General features: G+C 62.9%; 2 protein-coding genes and 1 long non-coding RNA gene across 8 annotated transcripts in view; 1 reads left to right on the top strand and 2 right to left on the bottom strand.

Annotated features, from left to right (window-relative positions):
* Window positions 1-690, top strand: part of LOC121665426 — an 11,089-nt gene extending 10,399 nt beyond the window's left edge. For all 3 annotated transcript variants that reach the window (XR_006016353.1, XR_006016354.1, XR_006016352.1), the window contains one exon: window positions 639-690. This is a non-coding gene — a long non-coding RNA (uncharacterized LOC121665426). The remainder of the gene's footprint in view (window positions 1-638) is intronic.
* A 3,446-nt stretch (window positions 691-4,136) lies between these two features.
* On the bottom strand, window positions 4,137-6,267 carry PPIA (peptidylprolyl isomerase A). The gene is made up of 5 exons (XM_042029578.1): window positions 6,115-6,267; window positions 5,088-5,118; window positions 4,892-4,980; window positions 4,542-4,714; window positions 4,137-4,437 (listed from the first exon to the last, which is right to left on the bottom strand). The coding sequence occupies exons 1-5, from the start codon at window positions 6,181-6,183 to the stop codon at window positions 4,302-4,304; spliced, it is 498 nt and encodes a 165-aa protein (XP_041885512.1). The 5' UTR covers window positions 6,184-6,267; the 3' UTR covers window positions 4,137-4,301.
* Window positions 6,268-6,924: 657 nt separating this feature from the next.
* ZMIZ2 (zinc finger MIZ-type containing 2) lies at window positions 6,925-12,887 on the bottom strand. 4 transcript variants are annotated; one of them, XM_042029571.1, is made up of 18 exons: window positions 12,715-12,887; window positions 12,392-12,506; window positions 12,101-12,303; window positions 11,823-12,015; window positions 11,484-11,741; window positions 11,234-11,407; window positions 11,077-11,142; window positions 10,831-11,002; window positions 10,057-10,201; window positions 9,355-9,565; window positions 9,173-9,278; window positions 8,854-9,011; window positions 8,700-8,767; window positions 8,450-8,518; window positions 8,090-8,334; window positions 7,834-8,009; window positions 7,518-7,730; window positions 6,925-7,404 (listed from the first exon to the last, which is right to left on the bottom strand). In XM_042029571.1, exons 1-18 carry the CDS (start codon window positions 12,762-12,764, stop codon window positions 7,297-7,299), a joined length of 2,730 nt encoding a protein of 909 aa, XP_041885505.1. In that variant the 5' UTR covers window positions 12,765-12,887; the 3' UTR covers window positions 6,925-7,296. The 4 variants fall into 4 exon arrangements, with proteins under 4 accessions (XP_041885505.1, XP_041885506.1, XP_041885507.1 ...); XM_042029572.1 differs by having other exon boundaries at window positions 10,831-10,897; XM_042029573.1 differs by lacking the exon at window positions 11,234-11,407.
* Between the last annotated feature and the right edge of the window lie 6 nt (window positions 12,888-12,893).

Genomic DNA, 12,893 nt, shown 5'->3' with positions numbered 1-12,893 from the left:
GGGGCAGGTCTTGTGGTGAATTTGAGGGGTCAGGATGTCTTTGAGTGGATTTGGAGTGTCCATGGGGTTGTTTGTGAGGATCCTGGGGCTGATTTGGAGGGTGCAGGGTAGATTTGGGGGGTCTAGAGGGGTGCAGTGTCCTGGGGATGTTAGGGGATGAGGGGGATTTTGGGTTCCCAGGATTGATTTGGGGGGACCCTGGGTAGATTTGGGGGACCTGGGAGGGTGACAGGGGTTGGAGGGGGGTCCTGATGGATGTTGGGGGTCCTGAGATGGATTTGAGGGGCTCCTGAGGGGCCGTTGGAGGGTAGCAAGGTGTTGCTGGGGGACTGGGGAGATTCAAGGGCATCCTGGGAAACATTGGGAGTCCTGGGGTGGATTTGGAAGGGTCCCAGGGGCTGTTTGGGAGGGTTCCCAGAATGGATTTGGGGAGGCACTTAGAAAATCTGTGGAGTCCCGGGGGACTTTGGGAGTCCCTGGGGGATATTGAGGAGTTCCAGGGTGGGGGAAGTGGGGAAGGCCGGTGGCACAACCCACGGGTCAGGGGTGCAATGCTCGTTGTAAATTCTCATCAGGCTGAACAAAGACGCCAGACACGTGTCGAGGGGGCAGCCTCATGATGCACAGTTACCCCACAGGTCCAGACAAAGCTCAATGCACATGACCCACGTGGAGGAACTTTATACAGAGTGTCTCGGTTTTGAAAGGTGTCTGCTAAGGAAGGCAGAGGCCCCCCTTGAAGTGGCAGATATAACCCCTTTTCCCTCCAAGTTATTATATTTTGAAATCAAGGGCCTTTAGGCAAAGATGTGGGAAATAGGAATAACAGTTCTTTACTCTCTCTATATATATATGTATATAACCAGTCAAACACACAACAACATCTATGGCAGTAACAGCAAACACAAACCCAGTCCCAGCCTTCTCGGCTGTCAGGCCCTTTCCCCTTGGGTGCAGTTCCGCTCGCAGCCGGCAGGGGCGCTGGCGGCTCCTGGTGAGCAGGGCAGGTGCGATGGTTCCCCCGCGGCTGCAGGGGGCGCTCCGGAGCGAACTCGGGGAGCACGCGGCACCGGTGCCCTGGGATCCCGGGAAGGGATGGAACAAAGGCTTCACAAACCCCTGGGCAGCCGATCCCGGACTCTCGGGAACGGCAGGCTGGAACGGCAGGCTGGAACGGCAGGCTAGAGCGGCAGGCTAGAACGGCAGGCTGGAGCGGCAGGGACGAACGCAAATCCCGGGTGGCAGGCGAGATGTATCCAGATGGGAAAAACCCACGGAGGCCCAGGCAGGCAGGGCGAGCAGGGCTACAGCGTAGCGAAAGCTCGAAGCAGCAGCGGAGCAGGGCAGCCACAGCCCGGTCTCCAGCAGGGCAGGGAAAGCGGCTTTTGGGGTCCCGGCGTTGTTTCCAGCAGGAAGAAAGAACGGCCAAAAAGAAAGAAGCAGCAGCTCCTTTCTCTGCAGCTTCTCTCTCCGGACGCTCAGAGCGAACTGACCCCACACCCAGGTGTACACAAAGGAGTAGCCAGGCCTGCCCCACCCCCCTTTTTGTCTTTCTTAAGTACAGCTATTTGTCCCCTAGCAACATGCATATGGGAGAAAATTCCTTTAACAGGAAAACCTAAGACTAAACTAAAACCCCAACACAGAGCAATCGGTTATCTTTCCCAGTTCAGTGGCAGCGATGGTCTGGAGAGACAGAGGGGCATTGATGGTGGATGAAGTGGCTCACCTGTTCCAGGAGTACAAAGACAATCTGTCTTCCTCCCTTGTACTGGCTGTGGAGAAACTGTCCTGGGAGTTCCAGCAATTCAGCATCCCATCCTTCCAGAGGAATGTCCTGCCCCCACCCATATGGAGCAGGCTCTCAGCTATCAACAGGCATCCTTTCTTCCTCAAGGGGGGATGGAGAAGGTGCAAACCATGGGGTACCGTTCTGACACCAGCAGCCATCACTTGCACCTGAACAGCTGGGCTGCTTGTCCCAGCACCTCTAAGAGCTGGACCACGTCATTACCTGGGCCTGGAAAGCCAGTCCATCCCACAGAGTACCAGGGAACTGGCCCCTCCCAGCCTCGTTAGGCGCCTAACACATCTGCCTCCACCTGATCCCCACGGCTGCCCAGCGCAACCAGATGTGCACCACAGGACCAGCCCAGAGCCCTTCAGCCCCCAGAGGAACAGAACCCACTCCTGGACAGCTTCAGGGAGAAATTAGTGGTTTCAGAATAAAGGCAGAATGATAAACACAGGGCAGGAGCACAGTCGTCAGGGTTGTAATGGCAGCAAACCCAGGAACTCACCAGTTCTTGAGTGAGGTGGGGGATGCATATACTGCAAGTGATGGTAGCAGTGTGTGTGGGCATGAAATACTGTTCCTGGATGAGGATGATATGAGGATGAGACTGGGGGCCAGGCAGGCTGAGGAGGGTCCCAAGCCTGAGGAGGAGGCAGTGCTCTGTATTTACCTCTGCTTAAACTGAAGCCCATACTATGACCTTGGCCAAACAACTTCAGTTTCTGGGCATGTTTTGCATCACTTTGTCCCAGTCTCAGGTTTTCGTGTATTTAATGCTGCTGCTCAATACTCTTTCCCTTCAGAGCTGCAGCTACAGTCTCCATTCAAAGGAGAGCTGTTCCTCTCATGAAGAAAATGCAAGAGTAGAAGAGCTGGGCCTGGATGTGGATCCAATGGCCATGACTTGCTGCTATGGGCCAGAGGTCCAAGAGTCTTGCTGCTGGGGAGGCAAAGCTCCATGACATTCATATGCCCCTTCCCAGGGAGCACTGGCATGACTGCGCCAGAGGTCTGTGCCAGGTGTGGAGAAGTGTAGTGGCTCAACAGGTGGGTGTCCTCCCCTGTGGGGGCTGCCAGTCTGAGGGAGATGCCAGTGGGGAGCAGGAGCTGTGGGGAGCTTTCCCTGCGCTCCAGGCCAGCCTGGGTGGAAAGTTCTCAAGGGGTGCCCAGGCCCCGAGGGTGGCCAAGGGCCCAGAGCACCGCGAGGCTGAGGCATGAGCTGGGAGGGGCACTGGGCACGGGGCCGTGGAGGGATGGCCCCCCAGACCCCACGGGGAGCAGGGCAGGTTTGCCCGGTGCATCACAGAAAAGCTTCCCCCGTGCTGCCTCGGTGCCTCGAAGAAAAATTTCCACCACCTTGTCTTGCTGCGTCACCGAAAGGCCCCCCCCCCTTGCACCTCCTCTACTCTGCAGTCCGGGGCCAGGATTCCCCTCCGCTGCCACCCGGCCCTGGTGGCTCCCAGACAGCGGGGGACGGGGCAGAAGCTGCTGCCGGCTTCATCTTCCCCTCAGACCCTGCGTGACACACCGCCAGCACTGGGGTCACCTCACTGACACCAGGGGCTCGGCCAAGGCAGAGCCCACGGCTGGGCTGCGGTGGTGCAGCTCCAGGTGCAGCAGATGGGAGTTCAGAGCCCTCCAGGTACTGCAGGTGCACCGCAAAAGGGGGCAGGGGGTCAGACCTTGCCTTGCTGGATCCACAGGGTCCTGAAGTTTACTCCCACCCAGGCACCCTCAAACTGGAAGCACTGGAATCACCCTGGAGATGGGCACCCAGCCTTGAACTGGGCACACCAATCACCCCATTGACAACTGGAACTGTGGCAAACCTGGAATTTGAGCAGAGCTGGGCACCCCCAAGTCAGGACCACCACCCCCCAACAGGGACCACTGGGATCCCCACCACAGAGAACCACCTCCAAACTGGGTTGCCTTAACAGGAAGGTCACAGACTGGAACTCTCCCTTACTGCAACACAACTGGGATCCTCATCTTCGCAGGACAGCCCACAACCAGCTCTGCCAAATGCCACCTGTTGAAACACACCCACCAAGGCACCCCAAGGTGGGTGTCACTGCGCCTCCCATACTTGCTGCAGTCCCACAAGCGCAGGGCAGCAGGTAGAGGAACAGAACCCTTCCCCAGCTGAAGCACTGAGGACGCCCATGCCCAGTGCCAAGACCAGCTGAATTTGTGCACTCTGGGTCCTACTGGGGACCCAGTGTAACCACCCCACTGGCAGGGATCCCTCCTGCCCCCTCAACACCTCCTTTTTCCTCCCCCACCAGCCCCAGACCCTGCCCTCCCCAGCTGAGGGACAGAAGGGAACTGCTATGGTGTATGTAGTTTAACTCGTTTTATTTAGACTCGAAGGTAACTGCGGCCCAGTGGGACCGTGACCCAGTAGAAACGCAGCAGTACATCAGGAGTGGGGCGGGAGCGGGTGAGCTGCAGCGGGGTGTGGTGCCCAGGCTGCCCAAGGAATGGTCAGTGGTGAGAGAAGGGTTTACGAGAGCTGCCCGCAGTCAGTGATGGTGATCTTCTTGCTCGTTTTGCCATCTTTGGAGCCACAGCGCTCCATGGCCTCCACCACATTCATCCCCTCCTTGACGCGGCCGAAGACGACATGCTTGCCATCCAACCTGCCGGAGAAGCACCAGTCACAGCTGGTCCCCAGTGTCCCCCAACAGAGGACATCTCCCAGCTGGAGATCCCCAAGGTTCTCCTCCCATAGCCCATGACTCACCACTCGGTCTTAGCAGTGCAGATGAAGAACTGGGAGCCGTTCGTGTTGGGGCCAGCATTGGCCATCGACAGGATACCAGGGCCCGTGTGCTTCAGGATGAAGTTCTCATCAGGGAACTTCTCCCCATAGATGGATTTGCCTCCAGTGCCATTGTGACGCGTGAAGTCACCACCCTGTGAAAAGAAAGCATTTCAGGTCATAGGTGCAAGAAAACGCTCTGGAACTGGATGCAGGCAAGAGGCAGAACCAACCTCCCACCCTTAATCTGCCAGCATTCAATTCCAAAACCCACAGGAGTGCCAGATCGCCTCACCCACCCACCTACCCACTGCAGCAGGAGCACCACGCACCTGGCACATGAACCCAGGAATGATTCTGTGAAAGCAGGACCCCTTGTAGCCAAATCCCTTCTCACCAGTGCTCAGAGCACGGAAGTTTTCTGCAAAGGAAATAAAACCACACCATTAAAAGCTTTTATTTGTCGAGCATTCAGGACAGTACTAGGGCTTGGTGCAGCTGCAGTGGAGCCAAAGTTGCTTTACCAACCTGCTGTCTTCGGGACCTTGTCTGCAAACAGCTGTGAAGACAGGAAAGACATTTGTCAGTCCGGGCTGGTGACTGGCCACTGCCCCCCACTCCGCGAGGCCGCCCCCAGACTGCGGGAATCCCCCAGGCGCTGCTCGGAGCCCAAGGACCCCCCTCCAGGTGGCAGCTTCTCGGCCGTGCCAGCAGCTCTAGACGCCTCCCTGCCTTACACCGCTATTTGGAAGCTCCGAACTAACAGCTGCGGCTCACCAGCGGGGCAAAGAAGCGTTCGTTCCGCTGGCCTAGATTAAATTAAACATTAATATGCCTGAAGCCTTCTTGGGCGGGGCGCGCGCGCCGCCTCCCAACGCTTCAGGAGGATTTTGGGCTGGATGCGCCACCCGAGCGGGAGCGCGGCCCCGAATCTGCAGCAGCCGCGGCGCCCGGAGCCGGCCCAGCCGTGCCAGGGATGCCCCGCGCCCCGGGCGGGGTGACAAATGCTTTGCCCTCCAGCGACAATCCCGTGGCGATCGGGTTGCCGGCACTCTCCGCCGGCATCCCCAGATGCGGGCAGCATGGCCCGGGAGTTCGACACGGCTCATCCCGATGCTCCGGGGGCCCTGCGATAAAATGGCGGCGAGGCAGCCACGGCCGCGACCCGCAGTGGGGGGAACTGCCGCGCCCCCACCGGCCCCGGGGCGGAGCGGAGCGGAGGCGCGGCGGGAACACCGTGGCGGCGAGGCCAGCGGAGGCCAGCGCTAACGGGGCACCAGCGGTACCAGGTGTGGACCGACTCCCGTGGGCGATGGCGCGCCCCGGGCCAGCATCGCGCCGCCGCCGCTCCTCGAGCTCCCCGAGCGCGACGCTGAGGGGCCGGTGGGGCCCTTTGTTCGCCCCGCCGGGCCAGGGGCGCCGCAGCCCCGCAGCCACACCGACGCGCCCCCGCCGCGCACGCGCGGCGCCTGCTGGCCCCCCACCGGCCCCGCGCGCCCGGCAAGGAAATGGCAACGGCGCCCCCCACCCCTCCCCAGTCGCCTCCCGCGCCCACCTCGAAGGTGACGCGACCCAGGGGCTCGCCATTGGCGGCGATGTCGAAGAAGACGACGGGGTTTGCCATAGCGAGACACGAGCAGGGCAGCAGACGCTCCTCCGTGCGGCGGGCGCGGCGCAGCAGAAGGAGCGCAGCGCTCCGCCGCCCCTTATATAGCGTAGAGGAGGGCCCGCCTCCTCCGCAGCGCTGGCCAACGGCCGCTGGCGAAGTGGCGGAGTGGCAGGGCAGCCAACCAATCGACGGCGCCGCGTTTGAAAGAGGGGGAAGGGGGAAAAAAAGCGCGGGCGGGGCGGGGGCCGCGGTCCGGCGCTGGGCAGGGCGCGGCGCGCATGCGCTGTGCGGAGAGTGAGGAGCGGCAGGATGGGGCGGGCGCAGGACCGGCAGCTGAGGGGAGGGGGGTGCGGCGCCGGGCCGCCGTGCGGGGTGGTTCCCGGGGAGGGGGGGGCGGCGGGGATGCGGCGGCACCAGGGCTTGTGGGGCTTGGAACTGCCGGAGCTCCGGCCCAGCTCTGGCAGCTTACCGCCAGACGTGGGGAAACACCCGATTCCCCTCCTCCGCCGTCGGACTGCAGCACCGCCCGGCCGGCCCCGGTTAATGATTGACGCCACAGGCCCGGTTCACCGCCCGGCCGGGCCGTCGCTGCTCGGGAACGGGGCAGGATTTCCTCGCTACTCGGGACACACCCTCCCCCCTCTGCCCGGAGAGAGGGCTGGATCCCCCCGCCAACCCAGGATCTGCCCTGCTTGCCCGGAGAGGGGTCGCGGGGCCAGCCCCACAGCGGGATGACAAAAGATCGGGGGACACACATGACCCTGCAGAAGGATCCTTTAATAGCCATCGGGGACATACAGGGCAACTCGGCGGGGGGGCAGTGGGAGCTGAGCTCTGCACCCCACACCAGACCCGTGCGGTACAAGGGGCAGCAGCATTTGCACATTGATGGGGGGCACGGGCAGCCCTGCAGTGATGCACTTGCCTTTAAATATGGGGAGTCTCAGGGGAGCAGTAGTGTTTCTACACTATGTACAGCCTTGTGCTTCTGGGAGGGCTCAGCCCCTCTGTCCCATCGCAGCCCTTTGAGAAAGCCCCCGCAGTGGGGGGGTCCCAGCTCTGCAGCGGGCAGGGGCACACAGTGCTGCCCCCCAGCCCCCGGGGTGGGGGTGGGGGGGCAAGGATGGCTCAGTTATTCTCGAAGAGGGAGAGGAGGTCATCGTTGCTGCTGCTGGGGAGGTCGGGGGGCCCCAGGTAGGAGAGCAGCTCGTCAGGATTCGTCAGCTCGGGCAGGAGCTGGGGGCAGCAGTGTGTGATGATTGGCTCCCCGCAGCTTCTGCCCACCCCCCAGCAGCAGCTGGCATCCCAAGCCAGCAGCAGGACCCTTGTCCACCCCCCTGAGTACTCACGTCGAGGGTAGGCTCCGAACCATCACCCGCCGTGGCCATGCTGGGTGCAGGGGGGAAGACGAGGTCAGCAGTGTGGGCCGGGGGTCCCAGGGGTTGCCGTGCCACTGCGCTCCGGGAGTGCAGCGTGGGGGCCGGCTGGCTGCCCGAGGGAGTGGTGTGCAGCCCCGTCTGCACTGCGGGGTGGGACGGCTCCATTCGTCCTGGCGGGGGAAGCTGGGGAGTGGGGGGAAAGAGCTGTGAGACCCTCCCTCCCCTGGGACCCCCCAGTGAAACATGGGGGCTTTGGGGAAGCCCCTCCACCCATAGCCCAGCTGACCTGTGTGGGCAGAGGGGGCACAGGAGGCTTCTCAGGGGCCAGAAGGCCGCCTGGGATGTTGGGCTGGTAGGAGATGGAGGGGGGGCCTGGTGTGAAGTCACTCAGCGTTGAGGTGCCAGGGACGCCAGGGGCAGTGAAAGGCTCTGGGAAGCCCCCAGGTCCCAGAAAGCTGGAACCTGTGAGAGGAAATGGGGCAATTGGGGGACACACACAGAGGAATGGGGTTCGGTCCTGTCCCCCATGGGTCCCCCCGTACCCGGGGTGCTGTAGTCGGTGGCAGCCCCTGCTGGAGGTTGTGACAATGCCGGGAAGGGCACAGAGCCAGGCCCCAGGGCCGCGATCATCTCCATGATGTTGGGCAGCACCATGTGTGCAGGACTGAGTGTCCGGCACCGCTTCAGCGCTGGCCCCTCCGGCTCCTCCTTGATGTGGACATCAGGTTTGATTGGGACAGGTTTCCAGCTGCAGGTCGGGTCGATGGTGATCTCCTCATGCTCCGAACTGGGGGCAGCAGGAGGGCAGGGGAGGTGAGATTGGGGGCACTGGCTGCACAGCTCCCCAGGGGTGGCACAGGACCAAGCATGGATGGACAGACAGCTGAAGTGAAGGCACTTACTTCTGGATGTAGATCAGGATGCCCAGCATGTACTGGTCCACCTCCAGCCCCTCCAGCAGGGCCGTCTTACTGCAGGCAGGGTGAGGGCAGGGTGAGATAAAGGAACCCCCACCAGACAGGAACCTACCCCCAAGGCGAGAACTACTTCTCTCTCAGGGCAGGAAACATATCCCCCACAGGCAGTGAAACACACACCCCTGCCCTGCAGGCAGGGACACCAGGGCGTGGCCCCATTGCGGCCCCCACTCACTTGCAGACAGGACACCGCCATGTCCCCCTCTCGCAGTTGAGCTGCAGGTATGACTCCAGGTCGAAGCACTGTGGGGGAGATCAGCAGCTGAGATGGAGGGGGGCAGGATATTGGGTGGGGGATACCCCCAGCACCCTGTCGTCACCATCCCTACCTGTATGTGCCGGCAGTCATGACCCCTGGCTGGAAGCTGGATCCTCCGGAAGGTGATAGGGCACTTGAGGGACACCTTGATGGCCGTCTGCTCCACACCGTCCTCACCATTGGGCCCTGGTGTCCCCGGGATGGTCCCACTGCTGAAGTTGCGCTTGACTGGAAAGGTGGGGGCAAGAGGCACCAAGGGTCAGAGCCAGGACACTGGGATGGGAGTGGCACCGTGGTGGCACCTGGGCAACAGTGCACCATCACCCCCATCCTGCTGTGGCCCCCCTGCTATGGTGCATCCTCCCGACCCCCAGGACCCAGGTGCTCACTTTTGGTGATGCAGTGCTCAGCGGGGAGCAGGCGCTTCTTGATGAGCCCCTGCAGCACCGAGCGCACCGAGGGCCGATGCACCAGCTGCAGGACGAACAGGTGGGACTGCGGAGAGATGGGGGGGCTGAGCTGTGGCCCCAGCCACCACCCTCCCTCTGCTGGTACTCCCCCGGTGACTCACACAGCAGCAGGCGGTGACAGTGATCTGGATAGTGTTTCTGCCGGGCTGGCAGACGTGCTTCAGGTAGAGCGGCTTGTGGGAGGTCTTGTTGTCACCACGTTCAATGGTGAGCGGCGTGGCATTGACGCTCACCTGCACGGAGGCCGGCCAGTTGGTGTTCATCTGCCGGTCCTCGTGGTGGTAGCACTTGAACTGCAGCTCCAGGTCAGGCCTGGGGGCAGGCAGGGTGTGGGCAGGGGGTGTGCCCGCACTCGAGCCACCGCACCACGTGTTACCACACCATGCTGCTCCAAGCCATGCAGAACCATGCAGCGCTAAACCACTCCATATTACACTGTCATACAGCACTGTGACAAACGCCAAAAGTACCACCGCATAGTCCTGTGCCAGGCCACACAACGTCCCACCATGCTCTGCCATGCCGAGCCATGCCCCAAACCACCACGCTGCGCCACAACATGCCGAACACCATGACACCACGCTGAACCGTGGCAAGTACAGCTGTGCCAGGCCACAGCTCACACCGTGATGCAGGACAGCACCATGCCAAGCTATACCAGGCCACGTAACCCCGTGGCACACAGCACCATGCAGTGCCCAGCTGTGCTGCCCAGCACAGCCCCCCACCGCACCACATGGTGCCGTACAGCACCCCCCGAGCAGCACTGTGTGACACTACACAAGGTGCCCCAGAGCCCCCACCTCATCATGAGGGTCTTGTAGACAGAGTCACGGAGCTGGAAGACGTGGTTGCTAACAGCCAGGTTGTGCTGCAGGCGGAAGGGCTCCAACACCACGCCGTCCCGCACCGGGAAGGTCAGTCGCAACTCCTCGCCGGGGGCCGGCCCTGCGGGGTGCCGCCATCAAGGGAAACCGACACCTTCCCCCCGGGCCCCAGCCGCACCCACGCCCTGCCCCAGCCGCGCCCCGCCCACTGCACAAGGATCCACCTCGCAGGAAGCCCAACCTCCACTAAGCGGCCCTGCCCACCCCGGAAACCGCAGCCCCATGGAGGAAGCTCCTCCCGCCCAAAGCGGCCCCACCCCTGGGGGCCAGCCCCCTCCCACCCCTATGGAGGAAGCCCATCCCACCGAAGATTCCTCCCGCTCGCTCTAGGAAACCACACCCTATCCCAGCCCCTCCCAATCCAGATGGTCCCACCCTAAAAGAAGAAGCCCCCCACCAAAACCACCACTCCTGATAAAGCCCCTCTCCCTGAGGCCACACCCTTTCAACAAGCCCCTCCCAGTACTCTGTCCCCCCTCACAGGAAGCCCCACCCCCTGCCTCAATCAGCCCCCAAACCCTGGCAGTGGCCACGCCCTTTTTTCTAAACCCACCCCCCCCCCCCCCCCACATCCTCCATTTAAAGGGGCAAAGGCCACAGGCCTGCCAGAAGCGAGGCCCACCCCAGGCTGCTGGGGCATGGGGGTGATCTCTGTGAAGTGCCCCCCTCACCCGCACCACGGACACCTACCCGAAGGGGATGGGTGCAGGGGGGCAACGCTGGGCTTCATGTCTGCCAGGAAGGGTGACTTGACATCCTGACCAGGGGACGCATAGGCGGGGATGCCGCTGCCTGGCGTCATGGGTGGTGTGGGGTTCCCGGCCAGCGGCGAGCTGGGGTACCCCGGCAGCGACCGGCCTGGCTGTAGAGGCACCATGCACCCTCAGCGTCCGGCCAGGCCAGCACAGCCCCCACCCCACCCGCTGCCAGACTCACCCCATTGATGGCTGCTTGGCTGTAGGTGCTGAAGCTGGCACTCTGCCCGTTGAACTGGTCAGCTGGCTATGGGAGGAGGAGGGTCTCCAGGGGCTGGCACCGTGGGATGGCAGACACCCGGACCTCCACCCCTTGCCCACCGTTCCCCCTGTGATACCTTGTAATAGGGTCCAGCACTGCCTGAAGCGGAGAGGTACTGGCCCATGCTCTGCTGCAGCCTGTGGCCAGGGTATGAGGGGGACGGACCGGAGGACTGGGGGGCGCTGGGGGCATACTGGGCACCAGCTGCAGCGTACTGCCCGCCCTGGAGGTACTGCTGTGCTGGGTACCCCTGTGGGGCCAGGGAGTCAGCACCAGTGGGAAAGGGGGTCCCCATATATCATAGCCTTCACCAACACAGCACTCACCTCACTGGAGTACGCCCGCTTGAGGCTCTGGCGGGGCAGCTGCTGGCTCGGGGGGGGGGGGCCAGGGTAGGAGTGCTGAGGCACTCGCTGCCCGCCATAGAGGGGGCCAGTCCCGGGCGCCCGCACTGGGCTCATGCTCACGGGGGAGACGCCAGAGGGGGCCACAACACCTGCCATGCCAGCCGGGCTCATGCTGTTGGGGCCACGGGGCCCGGCATGGGGCAGGAACTGGCTGCTGAAAGACTGCCCTGTGCCCATCTGCAGCAACAAAGAGAGAGAAGTCACGGCAGGGTGGGGGCAGCTGTCAGCTCCCCAGTTCTGCCACAGCCAGGTTCTTACCGCGCTGTACTGGCTCAGCTCCTGGCTCTGTTTCTCCTGCAGTGCTGCCACCGTTGCCGTGGCTGTGGCCGTGGCTGTGGCAGCAGCCGCGGCCACGGCAGCAGCAGCTGCTGCCTGGGTGAAGTCAGCAGTGGCCCGGCTGGCGTGCGAGGGGAGCCCCATCCCTCCAGGGCCACTTGGGCCACCATTGTAGCTGGAGAACAGAGAACCAGGAAGGGACATGCAGTGGCCCTGCAGCAGGGCACACGCCAGGCCGTGAGGGACAGGGCTGGCCTTACCTGGCAGCGAAGCCCGGCCCAGTGGGGTAGGCGTTGCGGCCATAGACACTTGGCTGCACATACCCCTTCCCTGGCGCCCCCTCGGCGAAAGGCTGCTGTGGCAGGAATGGTGGTGAGCTCATGCCCGAGCTGGTGCCTGCCATGCCAGGCAGCAGTGGGGTGCTGGAGCTGCTCCCCCCAGGGCCCATGGGGCTGCCAAAAACCTGGGGGGTGCAGTGGGAGGCAGCGGGTCAGGCAGGGGCAGTGGCATCCAGGTGCGGGGGGTCCCTGGGGCGGGGGTGCTGCTGGTACCTGGCTCTGGGAGGGGTTGCTGACACCCCAGACAGTGGTTACCACGGAGAGGGATCCCGGCGGCTGATTGGTGCTTGGTTGCCAAGGAACAGCCTCGTATGCAAATGAACCATCACTAGAAAGAAAAACAAATTAATGAAGATGAAGGACAGAGGGATGGAGAGAGAGAGGGGACTGGGGGATGGAGGGATTGAGGAAATGGAGAGATGAAGAATGGAAGGGATGGAGGGATGGACGGGGATGGATGGACAGATGGATGGACGGATGGATGGATGGGGCAATGGATGCATGGGTGGATGGAGGGACGCTGCCCCGGCGCCCACCCGTGGGGCGCAGGCGGCAGCGAGGGTTTCATGGGGTTCATGGAGCTCATCAGCGGGTGTGGGCTGGGTCTTCCAAGGCCGCGGCGGGCACTGCGGGACGGCGGCACCGTCTGTCACTGGGGCTGCGGGAAGCAGTGGAGCGGCCGGTGAGGGGCGGCCGCCCCCGGAGGGGCAAGGGC

The sequence above is a fragment of the Corvus kubaryi genome, unplaced genomic scaffold (genome assembly GCF_017639235.1).
Source record: "Corvus kubaryi isolate FWS band 111438036 unplaced genomic scaffold, C.kubaryi_AGA036_p1.0 37326, whole genome shotgun sequence".
Taxonomy (NCBI): domain Eukaryota; kingdom Metazoa; phylum Chordata; class Aves; order Passeriformes; family Corvidae; genus Corvus; species Corvus kubaryi.
Note: the sequence above shows the minus strand (reverse complement) of the source record. Positions and strands in the feature narration are given on the sequence as shown.